Source organism: Podarcis raffonei, chromosome 14 (genome assembly GCF_027172205.1).
Source record: "Podarcis raffonei isolate rPodRaf1 chromosome 14, rPodRaf1.pri, whole genome shotgun sequence".
Classification (NCBI taxonomy): Eukaryota; Metazoa; Chordata; class Lepidosauria; order Squamata; family Lacertidae; genus Podarcis; species Podarcis raffonei.
Window position 1 is genome coordinate 45538675 of NC_070615.1, and position 27710 is coordinate 45566384.

General features: G+C 45.1%; 1 protein-coding gene and 1 long non-coding RNA gene across 3 annotated transcripts in view; both read left to right on the plus strand.

Annotated features, from left to right (window-relative positions):
* GRIN2A (glutamate ionotropic receptor NMDA type subunit 2A) overlaps window positions 1–19487 on the plus strand; it is a 227761-nt gene extending 208274 nt beyond the window's left edge. The window contains exons 12-15 of one of the 2 annotated variants that reach the window (XM_053364558.1): window positions 2301–2488; window positions 10170–10408; window positions 14960–16403; window positions 18055–19487. In XM_053364558.1, the coding sequence (XP_053220533.1) occupies window positions 2301–2488; window positions 10170–10408; window positions 14960–16403; window positions 18055–18125 (1942 nt within the window). In that variant the 3' untranslated portion in view covers window positions 18126–19487. The other variant, XM_053364557.1, reaches the window with a different exon arrangement.
* Window positions 19488–20605: 1118 nt separating this feature from the next.
* Window positions 20606–26891, plus strand: LOC128401471 (uncharacterized). The gene is made up of 2 exons (XR_008327478.1): window positions 20606–24359; window positions 24396–26891. It is a non-coding gene; the product is annotated as an uncharacterized LOC128401471 (long non-coding RNA).
* Window positions 26892–27710: the final 819 nt, after the last annotated feature.

The window sequence follows — 27710 nt, forward strand, 5'->3', positions numbered from 1 at the left end:
GACTACTGCAATGTGCTCTATGTGGGGCTACCTTTGAAGGTGACCCGGAAACTACAACTAATCCAGAATGCGGCAGCTAGACTGGTGACTGGGAGCGGCTGCCGAGACCACATAACACCAGTCCTGAAAGACCTACATTGGCTCCCAGTACATTTCTGAGCACAATTCAAAGTGTTGGTGTTGACCTTTAAAGCCCTAAAGGGCCTTGGCCCAGTATACCTGAAGGAGCGTCTCCACCCTCATCGTTCTGCCCGGACACTGAGGTCTAGCGCCGAGGGCCTTCTGATGGTTCCCTCATTGTGAGAAGCCAAGTTACAGGGAACCAGGCAGAGGGCCTTCTCGGTGGTGGTGCCCGCCCTGTGGAACGCCCTCCCACCAGATGTCAAAGAGATAAACAACTACCTGACATTCAGAAAACATCTGAAGGCAGCCCTGTTCAGGGAAGTTTTTAATGTGTGACGTTTTAGTGTATTTTTGGTCTCTGTGGAAGCTGCCCAGAGTGGCTGGGGAAACCCAGCCAGATGGGCGGGGTACCAATAATAAATTATTATTATTATTATTATTATTATTATTATTATTATTATTATTAAATTATTATGAACTGTATGGACCATGTTTCTGACTCTGTATAAAGCAGCGACATATGTAGCGATTGTCTTTTCGCCGCCTTCTTTTTGTAAAGTGGAACTGCCCTGGCTAATTTTTTATTTTAAATGTTCCACAGCATGTTCACTCCCCGCGCCCCCCTTGCTTCTCTTGAAAAGTAGAAATAATGAGGGCAGGGACTGTGAACCTTGAAAGAAGATTTCCGTGTCTATTTTAAAAACAGATCCTTTACATGGTTACATCTGATAGCCTCGGAAAGGCCTTCCACTGTCTCAAAGAGGATTGAATTTCTACCTTCTTTTTCAATAATCCACCTGGCACTTTATTTCATTTTATTATTTGGGGCTGATAATATTATTATGATGACCATTACATGATAAGGTTGTGTCAGAAAGATGGATTTAATCATAGAATGGCATACTTGAAATAATTTCTGATTGACTACAGTATATTGGGTACAATATTCTTCCTTCCTTCCTTCCTTCCTTCCTCCCCCCCCCCGCTCTTCAAGACTGAAATTCCCAGTTGTCAAAAAAGTTTATTTATGTATGCCACTACTGCGGTCCGTGTTTTGTTAGCCCAAAAATAGAAAATGAGCGAGGTCCCAACTAAAGAAGAATGGCAACTTAAACTGATGGAATATGCTCAGCTTGAAGACTTAATATATAGAATAAGAGAGCAAGAAGAACATACGTTTAGAGAAGACTGGAAAACGTTTATTGAGTATATGGAAAATAACTGTGTACAGCTGAAAATGTTGGCAGCATTAAGATAAATTTAACAGTGTAAATAAGTTATGATAGTTGTAATAATGGAAGACTGAATGGTATAGTTTCTGTAAAATATGCAGGTATTTATGATATGTAAAATGAACCATGGAAAGAGAAGAAGGGAAGTCATTGATATCTTAAGGATGTATAAATGAGTACTTTAAATTGTAAAACATATATATATGAAAGCGTGTGTGAAATAATGTGTATTTAAGCTTTGGGTAGACAGGCAGAAGGAGATTTATAAATGTGTGTGTGTGTGTGTTTGTTTGTTTGTGTGTGTGTGACAAATTCCAGAGGGGCCATCCTGTTAGACAGCAATAGATTGCAATGGATTGCTTTGAAGTCACTTCAGCCCCTTCCCTGTCCTGTATTTTGTATTTTGCCAGAACAAAGGTGGCAGCCCTACTGTAACCCATGGCAGTTAACTCCATAAATTTGTAAGATTATTCTTTTCTCTCCTGGTCATTGTTTGAAAGTGCAGAAGCCTCTTAACCTTTTCTCCCCCTCCCCTTTTTATGAAGATTCCCCGCTCTGGGATCCCACAGCTAATTCTCCCCTGGTCTTCTCACTGGCCCAAATAGGACTAATTTAGCTAGCTAGCCCTGGTGATCATCTAATGTTTATTGGATAGATTTCCCCCCTAAATTGATTTTTGAATTCTGAATTTATTGTTATTCATGTTTTATACTGTATTTTATGCTGTTTTTTGTTGCATCAATTAAGTGTTTTAAATTTGTTGTTAGCCGCCCTGAGCCCGGTTTTCTGAAGGGCGGGGTATAAATAAAAAAATATATTTATTATTTAACCTTGCTGGAGAATCCTTCTGAGTGCCGCTAGGCCACCAACGCTAAGGCGGACAATTGTGAGCTCACTTGCCTGCTGTCTTGAATGTGTCTTGTAAAACACCACTTTTTATTTTAGGAAGTTGGATGCTTTCATCTATGATGCAGCGGTGCTGAACTACAAGGCCGGGCGGGATGAGGGGTGCAAGCTGGTGACCATTGGCAGTGGGTACATCTTTGCCACGACGGGCTATGGGATCGCTCTCCAGAAGGGGTCGCCGTGGAAAAGGGCCATCGATCTTGCATTGCTGCAATTTGTCGGCGATGGTAAGTCAGACGGACTTTTCTTTCCTGCTCGAGGTGTTCTTGCAAGAGGGGCAAGAGGAGCCAGTGTGGTGTAGTGGTTAAGAGTGGTGGACTCGTAATCTGGGGAACCGGGTTCGCTTCCCCGTTCCTCCACATGCAGCTGCTGGGTGACCTTGGGCTAGTCACACTTCTTTGAAGTCTCTCAGCCCCACTCACCTCACAGAGCGTTTGTTGTGGGGGAGGAAGGGAAAGGAGAATGTTAGCCGCTTTGAGACTCCTCTGGGTAGTGATAAAGCGGGATATCAAATCCAAACTTCTTCTTCTTCTTCTTCTTCTTCTTCTTCTTCTTCTTCTTCTTCTTCTTCATTCTTTTCATTTCGTTTATGCGTTGCCTCCCATCAAACAACCCAGAGCGATCAGTAATTAAAGCATCAGTACAAATATTCGCAATAAAAACAATTAAGGAAACCATTTCAGATCTGATGCAGAAAGAGACTAGGATAAGAAATCTCCACACAGGAGGATTCTTGAATAAGGAATGTCCTCAAGTAGGTGCTGAAAAAACCAGCAGGGAGTTCCAAAGGATGCCACCACTACTAAAGTATTAAGAATTTAGGTTATTAAATTATTAACATTAATGCTATTAGTTGATTATAACCATTATCTATTATTATTATTATTATTATTATTATTATTATTATTATTATTATTATTAATTTAACAAAGTATTAGGCCACCCCATAACAAAGTTCCCTGAGCCACCTAAAATATAATTCATTTGTAAAGTTCTGCTTTTCATTTCAGGATGATGAGCATAGTTCAGCTTCCTCTTTTCATAAATTTATTCTTCATGTATTTATGTATCACCTTTTGCATGTATGTCGGGGTGATTTCTAAACACCATAAAAGCACCTTAAAATATCTTTAAAAACAGTCCAAAATAAATGAGGGAGGAAGGTAGATTGAAGAACAGTACAAAACGAACAGCTAAGACAGAAATCTTTTCATCCAGGTGGAAAAGCTTGTCAAAACAATGTTGCCCTTGTAGTATTCAGAAGGAGGAGAAAACTAGGAGGAATTGGCAGTGCCTTTCATTGGCTCTGGCGCCACCTGCTGTTGGCCTCCCTGCCTTCTACCCAATGGGCCTCAGCTCCTACTGGCAACAGCACCTTCTGAGCACGAAGCTCCAGTCGTCCTAAACTGGAGAAATTGACAGAAGCCTTATATATCATTGCATTATGGAACCCTGAGGAGCACAGCACATCCACTGAGTCTGCCAAGATATTGTCCTGTCAACAAAATCCAGGCCACCGGGCATCAGATGGGAGATTCCGATTCTGCCCTCTTTGTAACAAGTGCCCCATCAAACTGCCCATTCATCATTCCTATGGGAGAAATGTCATTTATGATAATGTTGGAGGCTGAGCCTGCTTCCTACCTGGAGGGTGAACTGTGGTGCTGAAGATTGCAGCCGTCGGCATCGTAAATCATCCTTTCTTTCCTCCCCCCCAACCAGTCTGAACCTTTTCTGCAAAGCATTCCCAGTACGGTGTTCCCACTGTTTCCTTTGGAGTAGAGAGGGGATGTAGCCGAGGGAGTTGGAAATGGTGGGAATATGGGGGAAATTATGCTTTGCCTGGTATGACATGAGAGAGAGAGAGAGAGAAATAAATATCAGACGTTCAGCTTAACAATCCAAAGCCTACTGAGCTTTGAAGAACAGGGTCATGGCAGACTATAGATAGCTATTAGCTTGCAAATAGCCTTGATAGCTATTACTCAGTCATCTCTGTTCCAAGGAGAGATTGCTTGTTGTTTTGAAGCCGGTCAACTTCTTCATCCTCAAATGGCCTCTCAGCGCAGGGTGATTGCATTATTTGGAAAGCTCTTGTGTGTATCATCCTGTGCTTCATTTGACTCTAGGGTGACCGCATGGATGTGGGAATGTTGAGGGTGGCAGGAGAGGATATATTGATTCTTAATACCCTTCCTAACTCGTGCTAGCAAGTTTCTTTATATAACAGAGTACATTCCCCCTTTTATGCAGCACAAAGCTGGCTGCAAACTTGCGTGAGACAACAAACAATTCAATCTGGCTTGCCCAGATTGAGATATGTCCTATTATTCCTGGTAAGACCCCTTGGAGCCCTCCTAAAAGAATGAAGACACAACAGTCTTATTCATAAGTAACAAAAAGTAGTTTTTCCTCACGATCAGGCAGAGCACAGTGTGATCCCTGAAGGCAGGTTTTTAGGCTTAAAGTTACAAACATGTACAAACAGGTTTACCCCATATGGGAGATAACCTGGAGGACTGCTTGGCTGGCAGCCAGCAGTCCAGTCCAGGTGAATCAGAAAGTTCAAAAAAGAAGATCAAATAGAGGGAAGAAGTGGCTGCTTGACTTGGCCTTTTACCAGGTCTGGAAAGGTCATGCCCACCTACCAGTCACATGCAAGAAAGGATGCTCCAGGCTAGAAGGAACAGGAAGTTCAACTGACTGAACCAACATGCCCTGCATGACCACTCTAGCAAAACAGGTAATGTTGAACTTGACTGCTCCCAGTGGGTTACATCAGTGTTCCGTTGATAGTCTGTCAAGGCTGCGGGACTGTTGTGGCGTCTAGTCCACTTCCATTGTGCCAACCTGCTTCTCCCGGCTACAGCAGAGTATCTTGCGCAGCGGTGCCTGTGTGGAAGGAATCTTAGCCATGCAGTAAAACTCTCGTACAACAGCTGCTTCTATTCTACGAAGCTTTATTGTACAGCAGCAAAACAACAACCAGGAGATAGCGAAGGCATGATGCTTCTCCTGTCACAGCCAAAACAGAAAGTAAAAACATTCACATAACAAAGATGCAAACACACCCCCAGTGACAGGACATCATTTCCCTTGAGCTGTTAACCCTGTAAGCTCTGGGTATCCTCACATTACATCCCACAGTGGACTAACTTGCTGATGTCTGTTCACTGGTGAGCCTTGCAGATGAAATACTGCTGCCTAGGCTGGGAGAAAAGCAATGACAAACCTAGACAGCATCTTAAAAAGCAGAGACATCACCTTGCCAACAAAGGTCCGTATAGTAAAAGCTATGGTTTTCCCAGTAGTGATGTATGGAAGTGAGAGCTGGACCCTAAAGAAGGCTGATTGTCGAAGAATTGATGCTTTTGAATTATGGTGCTGGAGGAGACTCTTGAGAGTCCCATGGACTGCAAGAAGATCAAACCTCTCCATTCTGAAGGAAATCAGCCCTGAGTGCTCACTGGAAGGACAGATCCTGAAGCTGAGGCTCCAATACTTTGGCCACCTCATGAGAAGAGAAGACTCCCTGGAAAAGACCCTGATGTTGGGAAAGATGGAGGGCACAAGGAGAAGGGGACGACAGAGGACGAGATGGCTGGATAGTGTTCTCGAAGCTACCAGCATGAGTCTGACCAAACTGCGGGAAGACAGAAGTTTCTGGCGTGCTCTGGTCCATGGGGTCATGAAGAGTCAGACACGACTAAACCACTAAACAACAACAACAAACTCTGTATAGAAAGGGATGCGGGTGGCGCTGTGGGTTAAACCACAGAGCCTAGGACTTGCCGTTCAGAAGGTCGGCGATTCAAATCCTCACAACAGGGTGAGCTCCCGTTGCTCGGTCTCTGCTCCTGCCAACCTAGCAGTTCAAAAGCATGTCAAAGTGCAAGTAGATAAATAGGTACTGCTCTGGCAGGAAGGTAAACAGCGTTTCCGTGTGCTGCTCTGGTTCACCAGAAGTGGCTTAGTCATGCTGGCCACATGACCTGGAAGCTGTACGCCAGCTCTCTCGGCCAATAAAGCGAGATGAGCACCGCAACCCCAGAGTTGGCCACAACTGGACCTAATGGTCAGGGGTCCCTTTACCTTTAACTCTGTATAAGATTGCTTCCTATGTTTCTGGTGTCACCCCAGTCTCTGCTGAGTGGTAGCAAGGGATTCCAGGGGTCTTGGTGCTCACCAAAGGTTGTGTTTCTGTTGGTAAGGTGGCTCTGCAGTGTCCTGGAAGTATGGTTTATTTGCTCAGTGTCTCTCGTTGACCATCTCATAGCTTCAGCATCCAAAGCATGGTGCTGGAGGAGACTCTTGAGAGTCCCATGGACTGCAAGAAGATCAAACCTATCCATTCTGAAGGAAATCAGTCCTGAGTGCTCACTGGAAGGACAGATCGTGAAGCTGAGGCTCCAATACTTTTGCCACCTCATGAGAAGAGAAGACTCCCTGGAAAAGACCCTGATGTTGGGAAAGATGGAGGGCACAAGGAGAAGGGGACGACAGAGGACGAGATGGTTGGACAGTGTTCTCGAAGCTACCAGCATGAATTTGACCAAACTGTGGGAGGCAGTGGAGGACAGGAGTGCCTGGCGTGCTCTGGTCCAGGGGGTCACGAAGAGTCGGACACGACTAAACGACTAAACAACAAGAAGGCTGTGTGATCCTGTCCCTTTACTGGAAACAGGGCTGCACAGCCGATGCAGGATTAAACCCTGTCCTCCAGCCCATCAGCTGCCATCACCAGTGACATCAGTTAAGGGGCGGGCGGGCATGATTTGGGGGAAATGGCTTAGTGGGCCAAGTTGGACCCCTTGGCCAGCTACCATTGACCCATGATTGACTCAGCCATCTTTCCAGAATTCCCCCCCCCCTTTTTTTAATATTATGGTGGCAGAGGAAAAAATTTGAAGCACAAAATAAACATTTTTTTAAAGTCGCAAAGGCGAGAAGGCACCTTGAAAGTGGGTAGGTGGGTGGTGGGAGAATTCTTAATGATTTTGCTAATTTCTTTTTAAGAAAGCTGCAAGACATTTCTCTTTCCCTCCACCCCCACTTTGCTTTCATTCAGGATGTCTCCTCTTCTTAACTTTAGTCCTCACCGCCTTAGATGGGAAGCCCTCCGGCATTCACAGAAGCTGAAAGCATTTAGGTGGGAGTGATGTGCAATGCATCAGTCTGGTGCGATTTGCAGTGACTTATTCAACGATTTCTTTTAAAGTTCTCCTCGATCGTGATTTTCTCTCCCCCCAACAACCCCACAAGCCATGAGAGATTTACTCTTTGTCCTGCCTTGAATAGCCACTTTCCCTTCTCTAATTACATCAGCTTTGTAACAAAAGGAGACGTCTTCTTATCACAGCAGTTCTTAACAGCTATACAGAAACAGCAACAAAAAGCCATCAGGGTTTTTTGGGGGGGGGGGATGAGGGGAACCGAGAATACTGTACTGGCTTTGGTATATGCACAATGTTGCTTTATTGCATAATTATTCCTCGCTCTTATTAGCATTGCAAACTGGCTGAAAGAAGTTCCATTCTGCCCCGCTCCACACCAGTACAAATCAATAGGGACAGGCATATACCAGTGAAGTGAGTTATGTTCACAGTTGTCTCTCAGAAGTGCTGGGCAGGAATCACCAATATTGTGCAGAAATACTACAGATAGGACTGAATAAATTTTTCTGTTCCAGTTTCTCATTTTCCCCAATCTGAAGTGTGTGATCTGGTGGGGTGTGTTTTTTTAATCAAATCAAATCAGATCTTTATTATTAATGATCAAAGGCCAGCTTTCGGAAACTGTGATTAGATGCCCATAGGATACATTTACAGATGTGAATAATAATAATAATAATAAAGATAATAATTTTGAAAGGAATATTAAAAAGGGATAAAGTAAATAAAAGTAGCATAAAATAAGTAGAATGGGCACCAACATTTATGAAAAGTAGAGTCATAGCACAAACTTCAAAGAAGGAAGTTACAGAATGTCTGAAGTAAGTTCTTGGTGAGTTTATTTTATTTTATTTCTCATGGACATTCCCCCTCTAGCACCATATTGCTTTTAGGAACAAGACATAACATGCTACATTGTCCCTTTCCTAAGTCCAAGAAGGCAGGAGTTTGGAGCTACAGTCATACCTCAGGTTGCGAATACTGTATGTTGCACATTTTCAGGTTACGGACACGCCAAACCCAGAAGTACCTGAATGGGTTACTTCCGGGTTTCGGCGCTTGCACATGCGCAGAAGCAATAAATTGCGCTTTGCACATGCGCAGAAGCACCGAATCACGTCACGCGTGTGCGCAGACGTAGCGCTGTGGGTTGTGAACGCTGTGGGTTGCGAACATGCCTCCCGCATGGATCACGTTCGCAACCCGAGGTTCCACTGTATTAGGCAGCTGTGGCTTCAGCAGCTCAGACTGGGAGCTTGTGGTCTAAACACCAACAACTGGGAATCCCTGGCCTGCGAGTGCTCTAATTGGAGAACAGCCTTTACCAAAGGTGTCATGGGCTTTGAAGGCACTCGAACTCAGGACGCAAGGGAGAAACATGCTAAGAGGAAGGCATGCTTGAAAAACCCTCACCATGATCAACTCCTGCCCGGAAACCTATGTACCCACTGTGGAAGGATGTGTGGATCCAGAGTCGGCCTCCACAGTCATTTATGGACTCACTTTTAAAACCGTGTTTATGGAAGACAATCTTACTCAGCTATGAGTGATCGCCGAAGAAAAAGAAGATACGAGCTGGAAGCTCCATCTCTTCCTGGATCCCTGAGACTCTGGGAAGGTGCTTCCAAGGCTTCCCCATTCTCCTGAGTAGCCTCATGTGCAGTTTATGGGCATGTTTAATATTATTTATTTACACCAAAAAGAGGCACCTCAAAGAGACTTGGCAAGATAAAACACAATCAATAGAAGCAATTTAAAAACAGGAAAAAACACACACGAAATGATGAAGACTGAAATGCTCATCCAATAATATATCAAAAACGAGTCCTACTCAGTGCCATTAGAAATAACTTAAGAGGAATGTACAATGTTTGCAGCGTATCTGGAAAATAATTGCGAGCAAGTGAAAACGGTAGCAGGATTAGTGTAAATTCAGCAGTACAATTTTATGTTGTGGTAATATGCAAAGGAGGGGGGAAATGAGAATGTTTGAATAGAATATGCAGCAATAATGGAAAACTAAAAAGAACCATGGAAAGGGAGGAAGGGAAGTTGACAATTGATTTATTTCTGGGGATTGTATAAATGTGGAAAATGCGTAACTGAAATCTTTAAATAAAAAATATATATGAAAAAATAGAAGTAACTTAATTAGTCAAGGCCTGACTGAAGGAAAAGGTCTTAGTCTGGTGCCTACAGACTGTCAGTGATGGTGCCAGGCACATCTCTGTGGGGAGAACATTCCACAGATCGGGGGCCACCACTGATAAGACCTGTTCTTATGTAGCCATGCTTCACATCTCCCTCAGATGGGGCACAAGGAGAAAGGTCTCTGATGGAAGTCACAGGCTAGTTTGTACATGGTGAGGCAGTCCTTGAGGCGGCCCTGACACTCCTGTATGTCTTGGTGTCTACTCTGCCCCTGTGGCCTTGACGGAGATTGTGGGGAGGAATCTGAGAACCAGCCAGGAACTCAGGCAGCTGGCATGAGAACCTCAATTCCTGGGACAGGGATATCCATCTCTAATGCCTTTTCAGGGGCACTGGCATTGTGGAGAGCTGCTGGTGGCAGCCTTGCTCCTTCTCTGAGACATCTGATTCCAGGTCTGGGCAGGGCTGAGCCCTGACGCCCATTCAGCATAGAAACATCTCACTGGTTTCCACCCCTGAGATCTTCTTGGATTTCCATAACTTAACTGTTAGGACCTCATTATTATTTTGTTCTCCTGTTTTCCAGGAGAAATGGAGGAACTGGAAACTCTGTGGCTGACAGGCATTTGCCACAACGAGAAGAACGAGGTCATGAGCAGCCAGCTGGACATTGACAACATGGCAGGTGTCTTCTACATGCTTGCTGCTGCCATGGCCCTCAGCCTCATTACGTTCATCTGGGAGCACCTGTTTTATTGGAAGCTGAGGTTCTGCTTCACTGGAGTTTGCTCTGACAGGCCAGGACTGCTTTATTCCATCAGCAGGGTAAGCTTCTCTGTGTGTTTCAATTAGTATTATGCTCACCTGTAAGGCCTCCACATCAGAGACCAGGACGAGCATTAGAAAGGAAGGAACGTCTTCCATGGCTCATGGAAGGAGAACAGGGAGGTGATCTAGTGGGCCTTTCTGGCCAAGGTGTTCCAAAGAGTTGGTGTTGTCAAAGAAGGAATCCTTCCTCTATCATAGTTCATAGAATTGTAGAGTTGGAAGGGACCACGAGGGTCATCTAATACAACTTCCCGCCACGCAGGACTCTTTTTGCCCAGTTTGGGGCTCAAACCCATAACCCTGGGGTTAAGAGTATCATGCCCTACCAACTGAGCCATCAAGAAGGTGCCGTCTGAATTATTCTCAGCATCTCCATGATGGCTGTGTTCTATCTCAACCATCAGTGACAGTGTGCTTTGGAATGCTAGCTGCTAAGAATCACAGATGGGGAGAAGGTTGCTGTGCTCCCCATAAGCATCTGTGAGAACACAGTCCTGGTCTAGATGAGCCACTGGTCTGATCCAGCAAGCTTTTCTCTGTTTCTTATGTCCAGTTAAAGAAGGGCAATGGAGCTAGAGCTCTCCGGTATTTAGCCGATGGGGAAGTGTACATGCGAAGAGATTGTTCCGCTTTCCAAGGGACGGAGCTGAAACTCAGTGGTAGAACTTCTCCCTGGCTTGCAGAAGATCCCAGGTTCCATCCTCAGCATCTTCAGGCAGGACTGGGAGAGGCTCTTGTCTGAAACCCTACTCTGACAGCCAGTGTAGGCAATACTGACGTACATGGACCAACAATCAGACTTAGTATAAGGCAACTTCCTGTTTTTGTGGAAGGAGCAGGGGTGTTGGAAGGGAGGTGGTTGCCCTGGGTGCCACCATGGAGGGGGGTGACAAATTATCAAGGAACAATTACTGCCCTACTAGGGAAGTTCATAAAAAAACTTTTTTTAAAAATGCCTGCTCCAAAGGTCTTATCTTACTACTATAGGGGTTATATAGCTATATATGAAATGCCATGCATATCAGTTAATATCTTGACCCTCCTCCACGAAAATAGCTGTTACTTGGCTGTTTCCCTATGTCGTGAAGGCTGAAATTTCAATTCAGTGGAGCAGGGTCAAGATATGCATGAAATTTCAGATATAGCTATATAATCCCTAGTTTAGTAAAAGAAGACCTTTGGGGCAGGAATTTTTAAAAAAGGTTTTTTTAATGAACCGCCCTACTGCCTGACCCTCCGCTGGGCTTCCTGGGTCCTGGAAAGTCGGCCTATGTGAATAAAATGAGACTAGGCTGAGTAGATTAGGCCTTACCTTGCCTTCACCTGTTGCAGGCAAAAAAATAAAAAAATAAATAATCAATCAATGTTGGGGGGGGGGTGACAAGAAATATTCCACACTGGGTACCACCTGACCTTCCTATGCCTCTGGGAAGGAGCAAAGCCTGAACAATTTCAGGACGGAAAGGGAACTAAAAACACATTCGGGGGAAAAGATACACCAGCATACAGAAGACGTAATGCAAACGTTTCGCACATAAATCATGCAGGGTTGTGTGACGTGTCTCCCGCCCCCTTTACTTTCATAACTCAATATATTAAATCTGCCCAAGCTTATATTTTGCAGCATTAAATGGCAAAGCACAACATCTCAGGCACAATGTCCCCCATGAATTGCTCTCCTTGAACAAGTGCAATTAGCCTTCTGCATGAAGTAATTTGTCTACAAGAGATGAAGCCTTTAAAAAAAAATAGTAATAGTAATAATAATGCAACTAGTAGCAAAAGTGAAATTTTAATTACCAAATAAGTTATTTGTTTAAACAAACAGCTGTAAACATGCTTAGCCTTAATCTCTGGCAACTTACAGTTGTGTGTGTGTGTGTTTTAATTAGTTAATTGACTCTGATTCTGTGTTTGCCAAAAATGTTCAGAAAATAGTTGGATGGAACCACTGAGCTCATATCTAATTCTGTGCGTGTGTGAGAGAGAGAGTGCAATTGAGAGCGAGGGAGGATGGAACTGCACTAGGGTTTTCTCGAAAAGATTGTATCCTGGCTCAAACGCACAAATCTCCCCGCACACTTTCTGGCTTGCAGGACCTGTTAGTATGCAGCCTACACTGGCATACCCAAATTGCTTTGCTGTCCATAAAAATGGTTTGCTGGATCCAGCCAAGATCCATCCAGTCCAGCAATCTGTTTATAGCTTCAGCCAGATGTTCACAAGCTGGTGGACAGGAAGATTGATTGGCTTCTCCTCTGCATCTCCTCTGCTCAGAATCCTTTGGAACATGAACACTCCATTTGGCTGTTCTGGCTAACAGCTGCTGACATGTCCATCTTCCATTAATTCCCCCCAGTTTGGGGCAAGGAAGCAGCCGAGGTGGTTGCCCTCCAGATGTTGTTGGATTCCATTTCCCATTACATCAGAGGTAGCCAACGTGGCTGGCCTTCAGATATCATTGGAGTCTAGTTCCCAATGCATCAGAGATAGCCAACGTGGCTGCCATCCAGCTCTTGTCGCGCTCCGTCTCCCATTACTTCAGGTTTGTGTAGTGCAGATGTGGGGAAACCCTTTTCATCCCTGGTCCAAATTCCTTTCTGGACAACGTACTACATGCCAATGCTGGCAGGGCCAGAGGCAAAAGTGGGCCAAGCAGTGAATGGGCACATTTCTTTCGGACAGTTGCCTGGTTTCTGCACATTGACTCTCCCACCCATCCAGGCATGCAAGAGAGGATAATGATATCAGAGTTCAAGGACACAGGCCAGCCAGGCAAAAATACTCAAGGGGGATTAGAACAGGAACAGTGGGGTGTGTGGTTTGGGTAGAGTCCTGAGGGCTACATAGAGAGGTTTGCAGGGCCACATCCACCCCTCAGGTCTGAGGTTCCCTACCTCTGGCTTATTGTTTCAGGAAGTGAAAATAGGCAAGCTCGCATGGAAATGTGGTCTGAATTGAATCTCAGTCCCTTAGCTGATGCCCGTTTAAAAGGCCCAGGTGGATGGGATTCTTGCACTAACCTGTTCCGGATATGGCATTATAATTATTGCCAGCTGTAAGAACAATCTTCTCCTTTGGTTTCCAGCTAGGTACTAAGGTTGAAGGGGACGTGGGTGGCGCTGTGGGTTAAACCACAGAGCCTAGGGCTTGCCGATCAGAAGGTTGGCGGTTCGAATCCCCGTGACGGGGTGAGCTCCCGTTGCTCGGTCCCAGCTCCTGCCAACCTAGCAGTTTGAAAGCACATCAAGTGCAAGTAGATAAATAGGTACCACTCTGGCGGGAAGGTAAACGGCATTTCCGTGCGCTGCTCTGGTTCGCCAGAAGCGGCTTAGTCATGTTGGCCACATGACCCGGAAGCTCTATGCCGGCTCCCTCGGCCAATAAAGCGAGATGAGCGCCACAACCCCAGAGTTGGTCATGACTGGACCTAATGGTCAGAGGTCTCTTTACCTTTACTAAGGTTGAAATACTGGGGGCAGATCATTGTTGCCATTGCAGCAGGTTTCAGGAGCTGTGGAGGTTGAGTGCAGGCCAAGCGGAGGGCTTCCTGCAGTTACCTGGTTGGCCTCTGTGGGGAACAGGATGCTGGACTAGGTGGATCATTGGTTCTGATCCAGCAAAGCTCCTCTTCTAATCCATTTTGGAAGAAGAGAGAGACCGGGAGCGAGAGAGTGCCAAGTTGCACCCACAGAGCAGGATGGGGCACACGATTGCTCTCTGAGGTCTCCAAACCATGGTTTGTGATGCAAACAGCATCTTTGCTGATGCAGGAGAACTGCTACTAAATCCCACAGGGCTGCTGCTTCAATCCCCATGGTATCCAATGATTTGCTGATGTTTTGCGTGAAGGTGCAGGCTGTCCAGGCTATGCAACTGAAATGCTAAGGGTATCAATACCTACCTGTGTAGAATGTCTGTGCCTACCCATCAAGGAACATAGGATCCTGTCTTAGACTGAGCCAAGCCAGTGGTTCACCTAGCTCACTATTGTTTATATTGACTGGCAATAGCTCCCTCCAGTGTTTGAGGTAGGGAGTCTCTCCCAGCCCTAGCAGGAAACACCAGGATTTGAACTGGGAACCTTTTGCATGTAAAGCAAATGCTCTGTTATTAAGCTATGGCCCTTCCCCTCAAAGAAAGGGTGGGGAACCTTTTCAAGCCCAAGGGTCTCAGTGGGTGGGGCAGCCTTCCAGGGGATTCATCGTGGGGTTCGAAGCAAAAGTGGTCAGAATAACAGGTGTGATTCTGGATTTTTGCATAGCAGGCTACATTCCAGCCACGCAAAAACCAGCGGTGTCTCTATGCATGGAGAAGGAGAATACACTTGCACATATCCCCATCTCAGTCATCTATCCAGGCAAGCTAGGACACGTTCTAGCCAGTAAAAAATACTCAAGGAGGACTTTGCATGAGGATAGTTCTGAGGGAGGGACATAGAGCCCGGGGGGGGGGAATATTTGACCTACAGGCTGGAGGCACCCTACCCCCTGATTTGAAGGGTTGACGATTTGAAACTTTATCCATTTTGTGTTGCTTTTCATTTAGGGTATTTACAGCTGCATCCATGGGGTCCACATAGAAGAAAAGAAGAAGTCTCCCGACTTCACACTGACGAGTTCTCAAACGAATATGTTGAAGCTCCTGCGGTCGGCGAAGAACATGACCAACATCAACCCCTCCCGGATAAACTCCCCCAAAAGAACAGCCGATTTTATCCACAGGGGATCCTTGATAATGGACATGATGATGGATAAGGGAAATCTGATCTTCTCTGACAACAACAGGCCCTTTCCCCCGAAGGAGAACATTTTCAGCGACAACATAGGCGACCTACAGACATTCATGGGCAACCGCCACAAGGACAGCCTCAACAACTATGTTTTCCAAGGGCAGCACCCGCTCACGCTGAACGAATCCAATCCCAACACGGTGGAAGTCGCCGTTGCGGCAGAAGCCAAAGGGAACTCGCGCCCGAGACAGCTGTGGAGGAAATCGGTCGAATCGTTGCGCCAAGAATCTCTGCGGCAGGGCTCTCTCCAGCGAGAAAACGATTCTGACGAGAACCGTCAGCATTCGTTGAAAGGCCCAAGGTACCTCCCTGAAGAGATCATCCGCTCAGATGTTTCAGATACCTCGAGCCGGGCCACCTGCCACATGGAGCCTGAAAACAACAAGCACCACAAGTCAAAGGACAATGTTAAAAAACGGCCTGTAGCGAAATACCCGAAGGACTGTAGCGAAGTCGAGCTGACATATCTGAAAAACAAGTCTCTGCCTCGGGATAAAATTTACATTATAGATGCAGATAAAGAGCGCGGCTTTCACTTGGACACCCCCCAGTATATCGAGAACATTATCCTCCCGGAGACAATGGAGTTCTCCGACGTTTATCAGGATCACAACGACAACTACCGGAATTCGGAGCAGAGTAACAGGACTCCTTTGCCGAACGAGGAAAGTCTTCCAAGCAACGACCAGTACAAGCTGTACCCGAAGCACTACGGCACGAAAGATAAGAACGCCACCTTCGGCGAAGCCAACGACCGCTACAGGCAGAACGCTACCCACTGCAGGAGCTGCCTTTCCAGTCTGCCCAGCTACGCCGGACACCATTTGAGCCGCTCGCCCTACAAGTGCGACGCCTGCGTGCGGATGGGGAACCTGTACGACATTGACGAAGACCAGATGTTGCAGGACACCGGCAACTCGGCCCAGCGGGAGGAAGAGGTGTACCGGCACGACTGGGTCCAGAACAACAAAACCCAGCCCCCCAAGAAAAGCAGGCTGAGGATCAGCCGGCAACACTCTTTCGACAACCTTCTGGACAACAAGCCCAGGGAAGTGGACGTCGGGAGGCCAGCCCGGAGCATCAGCCTGAAAGACAAAGAGAAGTTTCTGGAAGGCAGCCCTTATGCAAACCTGTTTAACGCCCCCCAAAGCAAACTCTTGAGCAGCAAGGCTCCGCTTTTCACACGCACCTTGGACGACGGTAAGAGGATCAAGTCCCTGTATTCCGACCGTTCCGCGGAGAACCCTTTTCTGCACTCTTATTACGACGACCAGCACTTGGTTCTGGGGCGGAGCCCCGCGGGCCTTTATAAACACTCCTTGCCCACAAAAGCGAGAAATGATAGTTACTCAAGGTCGTCGATAAAATCGACCGCCTCGTACTGTTCCAGAGACGGCCGGGTCCACAACGACATGTACATTTCGGAGCATGGGATGCCTTATGTTGCAAATAAGAATAGCGTGTACTCAGCTCCAAGAGTTTTAAATTCCTGCAGCAATAGACGCGTGTATAAGAAGATGCCTAGCATTGAATCAGATGTTTAGCTTTTTTTCCATTCACATTTTTATCTAGAGGGAAAAACATAGTTGCCAGCATCCGAGAGCCAAACGGGGTGCTCCTTAGCAGTCCTCCGGGAACTGAGGGTCTGCGATGCCTTCCATTGATTGATCTCGCCTGTTGAACCAAAAAGAAAAAAGGAAAGGCAAGAGGGAGTAGGAAGAACGATAGAAAAAACCCCATCCCTCCAAGGGCATATCTATACTACAAACATATATTGTTTTATTTGACTGCAGTGTCTTTCCCCAGAGCATCCTGGGAAAACACAGTTTGGTGATAGTGCCTCAGAACCCATGGTTACACCCACACCAGACATTTAAAGCACTATTTTACCACTTTGAACAGTCATGGCTGCCCCAAAAGAATCCTGGGAACTGTAGTCTGTTAAGGGTGCTAGGAGTTGTTAAGAAACCCCCTCTACCCCCCTGGCAGAGCTACAATTGTTCCCTGGGAAGAGGGATCGACTGTTAAACCACTCTGGCGACTGTAGCTCTCTGAAGGGACGAGGGGCTTCCAAGCAACTCACGGCACCAATAACAAACTACAGTTCCCAGAATCCTTAAGGGGTGACACTGTGACTGTTCAAATGGTATTGTAGCGAATTACCTACATAGTGGGCCTGTGGCCCATATTAGCAACCCACAGCTCTGTTTGGAAGGCGACCATCCCCTAGGAAGAGGGAAAAACCATCAACCCACTTTCCGCCTTGCAGTGTAAATACACCCTTAGGGATCAGTTCAAGCCTGGGCAGAAATGGGCACCATTTCTGGTCTGCCCATTTTGGAATCCTGCTGGGATATGTTGGCAACTATGTTATTTTTTATATTAGGATGGTTCCTTTTCCCCTTGTCCATCAGACTTGAGTCCTTCTCGCACTTTCCACCTGGCGTATTTATGTCCTCCCAGACGTTTATTTTTTAGTAGAGAATAAGCAATATGGTATGCATGTACTTTGACACAGAACAAAGAAAAAAAATGTTAAGAATGCATTTGTACACTGACAAAGGTAAGACTTGTCAAAGAGATTAGAGTTAGTCTTTTTTTTTAAGAAACAGACAAAATGAAAAACTATATATATATATATATATATAGCTATATCTATACGATTTAGTTTCATCTTTGTTTTTAAACACAGTCAAACAAAAGCAAAAAATAATTATAACTATATCTATATCTATATATCTATATATATCTATATATCTATCTATATATACATATATATAAATATATATATATACATCCTCAGGGCCCATGAATGGAAACAATATTGTGTTCATCTTTGTCTGTCTTACAGAGACCAAGGCTGCAATCCACAGAGGACTTCTCCTCCGCCAAGCCCCATTGAAAGGAATGGAAGTTTCATAATTGCTAATAGAGGTCCCACACGTTCAGATAGCAGCTCCAAGCTGGGCGATGTGGTGGTGCAACCAGGAAGGGGTGGGAACCTCACCCAGGAAAGGCAGGGAGCTTCTTTCCCCATCTCCCCATCTAAGACTGAACAGACAGACCACGCTAGTCCCTGCCGAGGCCAGGCTGGGCTGTGGTGGGCGTGACCTTACCCGGGACGAAGTCTGGGGAGAGCTGGGAGGCTGGGCGAGGAACAGAAAGACAAGACCACACAGTCTCCTGCCATTTCTATGGCTTAACCAAACCTGGAGACTTCTTAACTTCCAACCTCCGAGCTATCCAAGGGGCTGGCCTTAGGGTGACTTTGATTCTCTGCCAGTCCGAAGAGGGGCGCTGAGGTCTATGCTCGCAAGAGTTCCAGCTACTCCAACCTGCCTGGGGAACCAAGCGGCCTCACATGCTGAGCTGTCTTGTCTCCCCTAACAGTCCCGGTGGGCGTACCAGTGGGGGTGAAGGGGGGACAATACATGTCAGATGTTTGAGCTCCTGATCTTTCCCAAGGTAGAGTTGCTTGGCTGCTCCCTACACTGAACAAGCACAAAAGTCCAAGTCCAATGTCCTTGGACAACTCCCATTCTTTTTAATGGTCCTTGGGGGTCAGTTTCACATAGAATCATAGAACTGCCGGGTTCGAAGGGACCCTAGGATGTTATGGCCCCCATTCTCAACACAGGGTTGCCTCCTTCTCTTACAGGCCCTGCACCTGCCTACCTTTCCCAGGCATTTAGCAGGTGCTCCATGCTTTTCCTGGTGTGGAGATGAGTGCTAGGGAAAGGTTCAACTGTGACATTTCTCTGTGCCAGGGCTGAGCCTAGAGCAGGGTTCCCCCAAACTTGGGTCTTTAGCTGCTTTTTGGACTACAGTTTCCATCATTCCTGACCACCGGTCCTGCTAGCTAGGGATGATGGGAGTTGTAGTCCAAAAACAGCTGGAGACCCAAGTGGGGAAACCCTGGCCTAGACAGTAGGGCTGGTAAGCCTGTTTTGAGGATGTTTCAAAACCGTTCCATGGCAACACGTGGAGATGTGAGCAAAAGGTGTCCCCACCTGAGGTTGGCGGGCCTCTGCACACAATTAACCTGCCACCAGGAGACAGCCACCACATGGAGAGACTTTAAACGGCCTCTTTCTGGTCACAGTAATGTGCCTGGTGGCCCCAGACACAGGAGGAGAAGTTCCTGGGAGATTGTGCCCATCTAGTTAACAACCCACACAATTCTGCTCCAGCGTAAATTCCATGAAAATATTGATATTGCTGCATAAGGAAAGCAGACCTCAAAGGATAGCACTTTACTGTTGACATTTGTAAAACAAACAAACACTTTAGTCTTGAAGGAGTCTCGTTGCTTATGGGACAGCTTAGGGTGGATTCAGACATTACAAATGCAGCTCAGGCAGTTTGTGGGAAACATACACACAATCATATTCTTGAGTTGGGCACCATCTTATATCCATCAGATGATATCCAACTGCCATGCTCAAAGCTGACCTATTCAAATCTGAGTTGGGTATTACTTTATATCTATTGGGGGATATCCAGCTAAGTCATGCTTGAAATAGAGCTACTTGATTCCATTGATTTAAATAGGTCTGTTCTTAAGTATGACTAATGAATATCACCCATCATGTTTGTAAGAAACAACCATGAAGATCAGATGAAAAACACACACCCTAGGGGTGCTCTTCCTATCATGGGAACATGCTACATATGCATCAAGTTGTGTGTTGAAGTTTCAGCTGCAGCCTGGGGCCCTCAGTCACCACAAGGTTGCATCTGTATGTGTGTGTTTTTCAAGAACAGCCTTGCGTCGTCTAAATCCACCATAAGGTCCAGTTAGGAGATTCTGAAGAGACCAATTTGGGGAGTGAAGCCAAATATATATATATAATAATGCGGGGAAGGGGAAGGAAAAAAAAACATAGGCCCAACTCATTGCACTTGTAAGACGATGGTTTCTGTTGGTGTCCAAATGCTTTCATTCTCTTTCATAGACACTCGTTTTGTAATGAAATTGGTTTGTAGAAAACTCCACAGTCCAACTTCTCAGCTGGAAGATCTCCGCAGCTGGAAACATAGATATTTCTAAGTCTTGGTGTATGGAGCTTACATCTGTAAAGCTGTAGACCTCATAATCTAACTTGAAACCTAAATGTGTACACAAGTATGTGTCTCTTCCTTGTTGGTGATGATAACTCAGGGCTGTATAGTATCTCTCTTCGCCTTGTTCCTTCACATTGTTCAAAAAGAAAAAAGAAAAAGAAAAAAAGAGAACCCAACAACACTGGCACCAATATAACCGTTGCTCATTTGTTTACAACCCAGTAGTGGTCCCATTCTGATTAACCGTATGTTAATGTTAACTGCAGTTGTTAATGTACGACACCAACAGCCATATATGTCGAATGGACTCAACCTGGAATGCAGTACCAAATGTCTGGAAGTGTAGCATTTCTCAGTAGTGACTTGCTTTCCTTCTAGAACTCCCGTGTATGTATGTTTGTATGTATGTTGGAACATTGTTATTTTTTTACTTCTTTAATCCGATCCATCTTAAATACTCAATATATGCACATGACATGTGTAAATTAGGTAGCTACAGAACACGCTAGGGAGATAACAACCTCCCAGTGCTCATGTCAAATAAGACTGGAGTAGGGAGGAGGAAAACATTTTCCTGAAATAGGGACACACTCCAGGTTTGGTTTCTGAGTTACTTCACACACACACACACACAAACATATATATAGATATATATACACACACACAATGCCATGATGAAAAAATGTGCACTATGTGGATACATGTCACTTTAAGGGGGAAAACAAACCAAGGAGAGAAGGGAAACACAGACCTGAATTAATATGCTTTAGCATCTGTTTAACGATCCTGTCGCAACATGGGGTGGAGACGGATGGTGGTTAAAATTAAATGGCCCTGCTGAGTGTCAAATGTAATACTTAGACCAGCTTTGCCCAATGTGGCAACCTCCACTTGTTTGCGATCACGAGTCCCATCAACTGATGGGAGTTGGTCCAAACCATCTAGGGGGCACCAGGTGGAGAAAGCTTGATGTAGACAATGCTGCTCTCCAACCTGGGAAGAAAAGAAGGTTGGACTCTCTTGATTATGGAATGTGCTGGGAAGCACTTTGTAAGTTCTTTCATTAGAACAGGGCTGAGATACCTGTGTTCCTGGACTAAAGCTCCCATCAGCCATAGCCAGCTGTCAAGGATGAAGGAAGTTGTAGCCTAGCAAGTGCTGGAGAGCCTCGGCTTCCCCATTGCTGCTTTAAAATGTTACAAAGCTTCAGTTTAAAAGTGTAGAAAATGAGGACAAGTATGGCCCAGTCCCATCTATGCTTACTGGGCCGTAAGCATGACTTGGTTCTGTAGGTTTCTTCCCAAGTAAGCATGTATAAAATGTTGCTTTAGAAGAATGCCTATTATTCTAGGGCAGTGGGGTTCTCAAATCGTCCCCACCACGGACCACTTGGAAATTGTTGAGGGTTGTAATGATTTTTCTGCTTGTTGTAGCAATTGCAGTGGGCTGTGCTCAGCGCTGCGTGATTGTTAACTATATATATTTTTATTCCTTTTATTTCTCATGATGTTGGATTGTGTTGCAGTCTGCATTCCACAGACTGCAACTTGCAATGCAATTAAAATATGAAATAAAAGAAGCAATAAAACAGCAACAGGAATATTTAATGGAGGCAAGCCATGGACCACTGGTGGTCTATGGACCTTAGTTTGAGAACTTCTTTCCTCAGGAAACCTGCTTATCAAGGAGAAAATTGGACACTTTTCTCCCACTCCAAATGCCACCTGGCAATTCCCATATTTCCAAGGCAGTGACTGTCAAGGCATTTATTCTGAAATCACCCCAACCCCACAATATGCACATGCCACCTACAATAGCTTTCTCCAACCTGATGCTCTCCAGATACTTGAGACTACAATTCCCATCAGCCCCAGCCAGCATGGCTGATGGTCAGTGACGATGCAATTGAGTAGCATCTGGGAAAGCTGGTCTGCAATTCAATTAAACTGTCATACCTGGCCGTGTGCTTAGGGGTAAGCAGGTGGGGCACTGCAAGTCAAAGCACATTTGAACGCTGGAAGCATTTCAAAAGCAGGTTATGATGTCGCTTGAGAGCAGAGGAGACCTGTTGCTTGAAAACATCACCCCTCCATTGAGATCCTTGCTTCTTGTACTGAAGCTGATTTCACATTTTAAATAAGAGTCCCTTTCGGCCAAAAGCATAGGAGGTGATGGTTCATGTGCTCTTTCTGAAACATGGGTTGGAACCCTCAGGTGCTGGTAGTCAGAGTTGCATCCATCACTGTTCAGAATGGTCTCTTCTTTGGGAGGAGAAAAAAGTGGACCAACCACTGCTGGTCACTGCCCCACATCTACCCACCGCCCTCAACTGTTGAGGTTTCCTTCTTGAAATAAGCCGTTTCTCATTTGTTTCCACCCTTGGCTGGTCTTGCTTGCCTAGGCAAAAGCAGCAGGTAACAGACATGCAGGCATCTTCTCCCAAGTGGGTTGGCCAACTAGAGTTGACCAACTCTAATGGAAACTTGGCCTTCTGTAGATTGTAGCAAACTACACCCATGGCTTCATAAGAAAACCAGGCCTCCAGAAGGCAACTCTGTGCTGCTATTTATTTAACATTTATTATATATATATATGCGGCTGATATAAGGAAATTGCACTATGCGAAACTGTAGATTTTGATATGGAACCTTACTGCAGTTTTAAATACGAGTGTTTACAGCTTTTTTAAAATATATATATATATATATATAGAAAAATGGGTATCCAGATGAGCTTTTAAAAGTGTGATTCTTAGTCTGCATTTTGCACTGGAAACGCCAGCCTGATTTTTAAATAGCAGACTGGCCCATGTGGATGTTTGGTGCTCTAGTACAAAAAACCATTCAATGTGGACAGCCAAACCTAATGTGGGGATGGGGAAGATATCAAATATGGTGCAGGAGTTTTGGGTTGTGCTTATGACTGTTGGCCATGTTTCCTAAAATCTCCCATATGGATGAACAGGTAGTCCTTCCATAAGGGTTGTGTTTAGATGCTGTGGGTGGTGAGGATCTGGTGGAGGTGAGTGGATCACCTCCAACTAGAAGTCTAACTTCACAAGTTACTTTCCTACTCTTCCCAGTGCTTCTTGTTGGTGAGATGCCATTGTCTTGAAAAGAACATGCACATCCCAGAAACCAGTTCTTCTCTAATGTACAAAACCTGAATAGGTGTGTTCACACATTACACCATACACAGGTGTTTGCATGAAAAAATGCTCACTTGTGGATTTGGGATGCACAACTGTTGTGTATGCTTGCTGAACATTACATGTGAATAATGGCATGAGTGTATAGCTGCATTCTTTGAATACACAAGTACAAGGTTCCAATGTAATGTGTGAACACCCCTAATGTGGTTTTTCAACCCCTCGGATGGTGAACAGTCAAGAGACGATTCCCAAACCAATGATGATGTTGGGTGTCATGTTTTGCCAGGATGTTGTACCAGTTTGTGCCTGTTTTGATCCCAGAAGCTCACGTGCTCTAGCAATTCGATGCAGAACTTATATGCCTGTAAGCCAAAGAATTCATTCAGTAGTTAGATCCAGATAAATCAACCATGCTTTACTCTTGACTGTTCCATGGGCAAAGCAAAATTGCTAATAGTGCCCACCTTTTATACTATCCAACGGGCACAAAGCCCACTGATTTGATCTCCTGCAGAAACCCCAACAAAAATGGGAGGCAGAATTGCACCTCCAGCTCAGCTAATGTGGTTGTGGCCAGTATAAGCATTGGCTATAGCTTGATGGTAGTTGGGATGGGAGAGATTTGACTCAGTTTTCATCCAAAAGAGGAAAGGAGGGAGATCAGGGCAGGGTATAAAGCTGAAAGCATGCAAGTATGCCTAGATCAAGTCTCTAGAACCTTCAGGACGCTCTGCAATGACATTGCTGCCAATATTGCTTTGGACACAATCTACCATGGGTTTCTTTGGCATTAATGCCACTGAAATGAGCAGCATTTACTGGTGGATTTCCCCCAGAGAATCAGGATCCCCCTAAAGATTACTGGTGTAGGCAGGAACCTTTTAGGCAAAAATGCATGCCAAATCACACACAGGAGAGCCGTGCACTAAAAATGCAGATGAGTTATTTTAAAATGGGGTGAACTGAATTTAAGATAGGAAAGAAAGAGAAACTGAAGTTGACTGTTTTGTCCAGATCTAGTGCAGACACCTGTAGATTGCACTGTAAATATGGACACAAAAAATGGAAAAAGGGGAGGGCCCCTCCCCAGATAAGATTAACATAAATCCATTTGCATACAAGGTCTTCCAATAGAAATGCATTGCTTCTCAGACATGCGCAAATGCGTTAAAAGCTTGATTTTAGTTCAATAAAAAAAGATCAAAATACAAGTCATCATGACTGTACACAGAAGCTGGTGCTTGCCAAATTGCAAATGCAAGTTGCACAGTGCGATGAGGAAATGAAACACGAAGAGCTGTCAGTCAGCTCCCCCATTTTGTACTTTCTTGCGAGTTATACATTCAGACGCCAACGTATCATACCGTATGTGATTACAATTTATACTCTTAAATGCACAGAGCATTGACATCAGGTCATCTCATTGTGGCTCTAAACGGGTCTTCCAGGATGTGTTTTGCTGAATTTACACATTTATTAATAAGATGGCTTCCTCCAACATGCATAATAGGACCCACTGGGGTTGCCGTGGTTTAAGCTTTCTTACAATACCTACTGCACTGAGGGCTTATCTCAGTTAGCTTCCCCCCACTCTTTCCATTTTAAAGCTCCATGCCCAAACACTCTTTCCCTGCAAAGACTTATCCAAGTGTGCTTTCCCTATGAAGACATGCTCTTTAGCGCTCAATTGGAGCAAACAGCAATTTGGGTTTTCCACCCAGTGCTGTTTGCTCCGATTGAAATTTAAAGAGCAGGTTTTCATGGGGAAAACTCCAGAGCGAATAAAGGGTGCTCACTCATGGAGCTTGAAAGCATGGACCATGCCTGGAAAGTGCAGATGAGAATTAAGTGTGGCTATGTCCCAACTGTGATGTATACATACAGTGTTGGATGCAGTTATGATGCATTGTATTTTCAAGAGTGATTGCATTTTTGTTTTGTTTTACAACAGGACATTAATAGCTGTCAGCTTTGTGTATGGATATGGGGCTTTTGTGGGGGGAGGTTATACAGCGGCAGCTTCTGTAAATCTTTTTCTCCCCATGAGCGTTCCTGCATGAGATCCAACTTTTCAAGCACCTGTTTGCCTCATTCACATCACAATTCCTCCCACCCCATGGAGCTGTAACTTTTAAAACAGAGCTTAGCCTTCACTGTCCTTCTTTCATGGTGCAGATCTGAAGGTGGATTAATCACCATACCCAAAGCTTTTCCAGACTTTCATTGGCAGGGCAGAAGTGAGGTCAGAGAAGTGCTTTTGTGCTCCTGTGGTTTTTCTCTGCACCCCTCATTTTTCCTCCTGTGGGAAAGATTTAGGCCAACTCCTCGGCTGCCCTATACCCCCAGTCTGGGTTCCACCCCGGGGTGTTGAGAAGGTTGTGGATCTCTCAGATCTGTGCTTTTTCCTGATTCTCCCCTGAACATCCTGAACATCTCCCCTGAACATCAAATCACCTCAGATTTGGTCTCCTTGGCCCCAACATCTTATGGCCACAGTAGCAAGGAGAAGGGCTCTGACACGGTTTATCCTAGGCCCCTTTAGATTCCCTCCCTGTGGTGATAGGATTGCAGGCATGGGTGTCACCCCCCCCCATATATATATTAAAAATCTTAATGTATGAAGAGGCCCTTAATGGATCTCTGTTGAGCAGAGCAAGTTGATATGGAGGTTCTGAACGCAGCTGTCCATTTGTGATGGGGGTTCACCAATGGAAGTCAAAACCTAGCACTGACTTTGTCAAGTAACTGAACCTGTATTGTGTGAACGCACCATCAGAAATGGAGCACTGGGATGTTCATCGAGAACACTCGAGGTTTTGAATCATTGAAAAACCAAGCTCAACAATTTTAAGACATGCACATACACACTCAAGAGTCACCAAATACACAAGTTACGTCCGTACACACTCTTAGAGACTTCTTTAAAACTGGTAGTTGGATATGATGTCCTGATAACACAGTGGGATGCAAGTAATTTGTGATCCAGGAATCTTTTTTCCCCATTTGTTTGTTTGTTTCTCTGTTGACCTGTTCTGTCTAAACAGTCGTTTACCCCTCCAGCATATTTAAATCCAAATGCATGACTTAAGTGCTAATACTGTATAAATAATATTTTTCAGACATATCTACAAAAAAACAAAACAAAAACCCACAAATGTTTGCTTCAAACTTTTGATGATAGAAAAGGGGGGTGGGGAGAGTATATAATGAACATGGTTGTCTTCAAGGTGTATTGTATTTTTCATTTTTGTTAAATATGTAGGAGGGGGAAAAGAAAGAGAGAAAGAGAGAGAGAGAAAGAGAGAGAGAGAGAAATGGAAGATAGGAAGAGAGCGGGGAAGACGTGAATGTTTGCGTATATTGAAATGTATATACCTGTGAGAGAAAACACATGTGCCAAGTATAACAAGATGTACAAAATGTAAATACATGAAAATTTCATTTTTCTAATAAAGATAATTTCTGCCAATTGATATGAAAATGGGAAAAAAGAAAACCTCCGTCATTTTCTTCCCTCTGTTCATTAGTATAGCGATTTTCAAAATGTGTTCTTTGGGTGCAACCAGTTGTGGGGAATATTGCCTTAATTTTTTCTATTATAATGCTGGTGCCTCTGTCTCATATCCTTTCACGCCGCAGTAGCTTGTATCATGGAACTGTGGCTTTTTGACTGATATGCCACCATGTTGTGCTAAATTTCATTCGTACTGGTGGGTGTGATGTGATACAACAACCAATGCCAATGGAGAATATCACTATGCCCTCAACATTTTCACACGTGTGTACTTCTGTCTCCCCACACCCCTGATTCCCCCATGAAAACAGCAGGAAAGAACCAGTACAGCTCCCCAAATTTTGTCACTTTGCTCCCACAATTTTCTGGGCTAATGAGATTGCAAAGAGGGTTTTTTTTTTTAAGCAATTAGCATTTCTAGTGCTGAATTTCCACTAGATTCCACTAGTGTGATGGCCTGGGAATCCGATTCAGAGGCTGAACCGGAGGAATCCCGGCCTGCACAGGAGTCCCCGCCTCCAGGGCCGGCTGAGCTGGGGCAGGGCCTTGCATCTGAAGCGCCTGCACCTGTGCCGGATCCTCAGGAGCAGGCACCAGGTGAATCCACTCTGGCTCCGGAGGTGATTGAGGACCCATTGCCTACAGGTGCGCCTCTCCCAGCCCTGTCAGGGGAAGGTGAGCCTCCCCCTGGGTCCAGTAACCCTCCAGCCTCTCCTGAGCTGCAGAGGCTCAGGGCAGAGAGGCGGAGGGAACTGGTTTCTCCCAGGAGGAGTGCTCA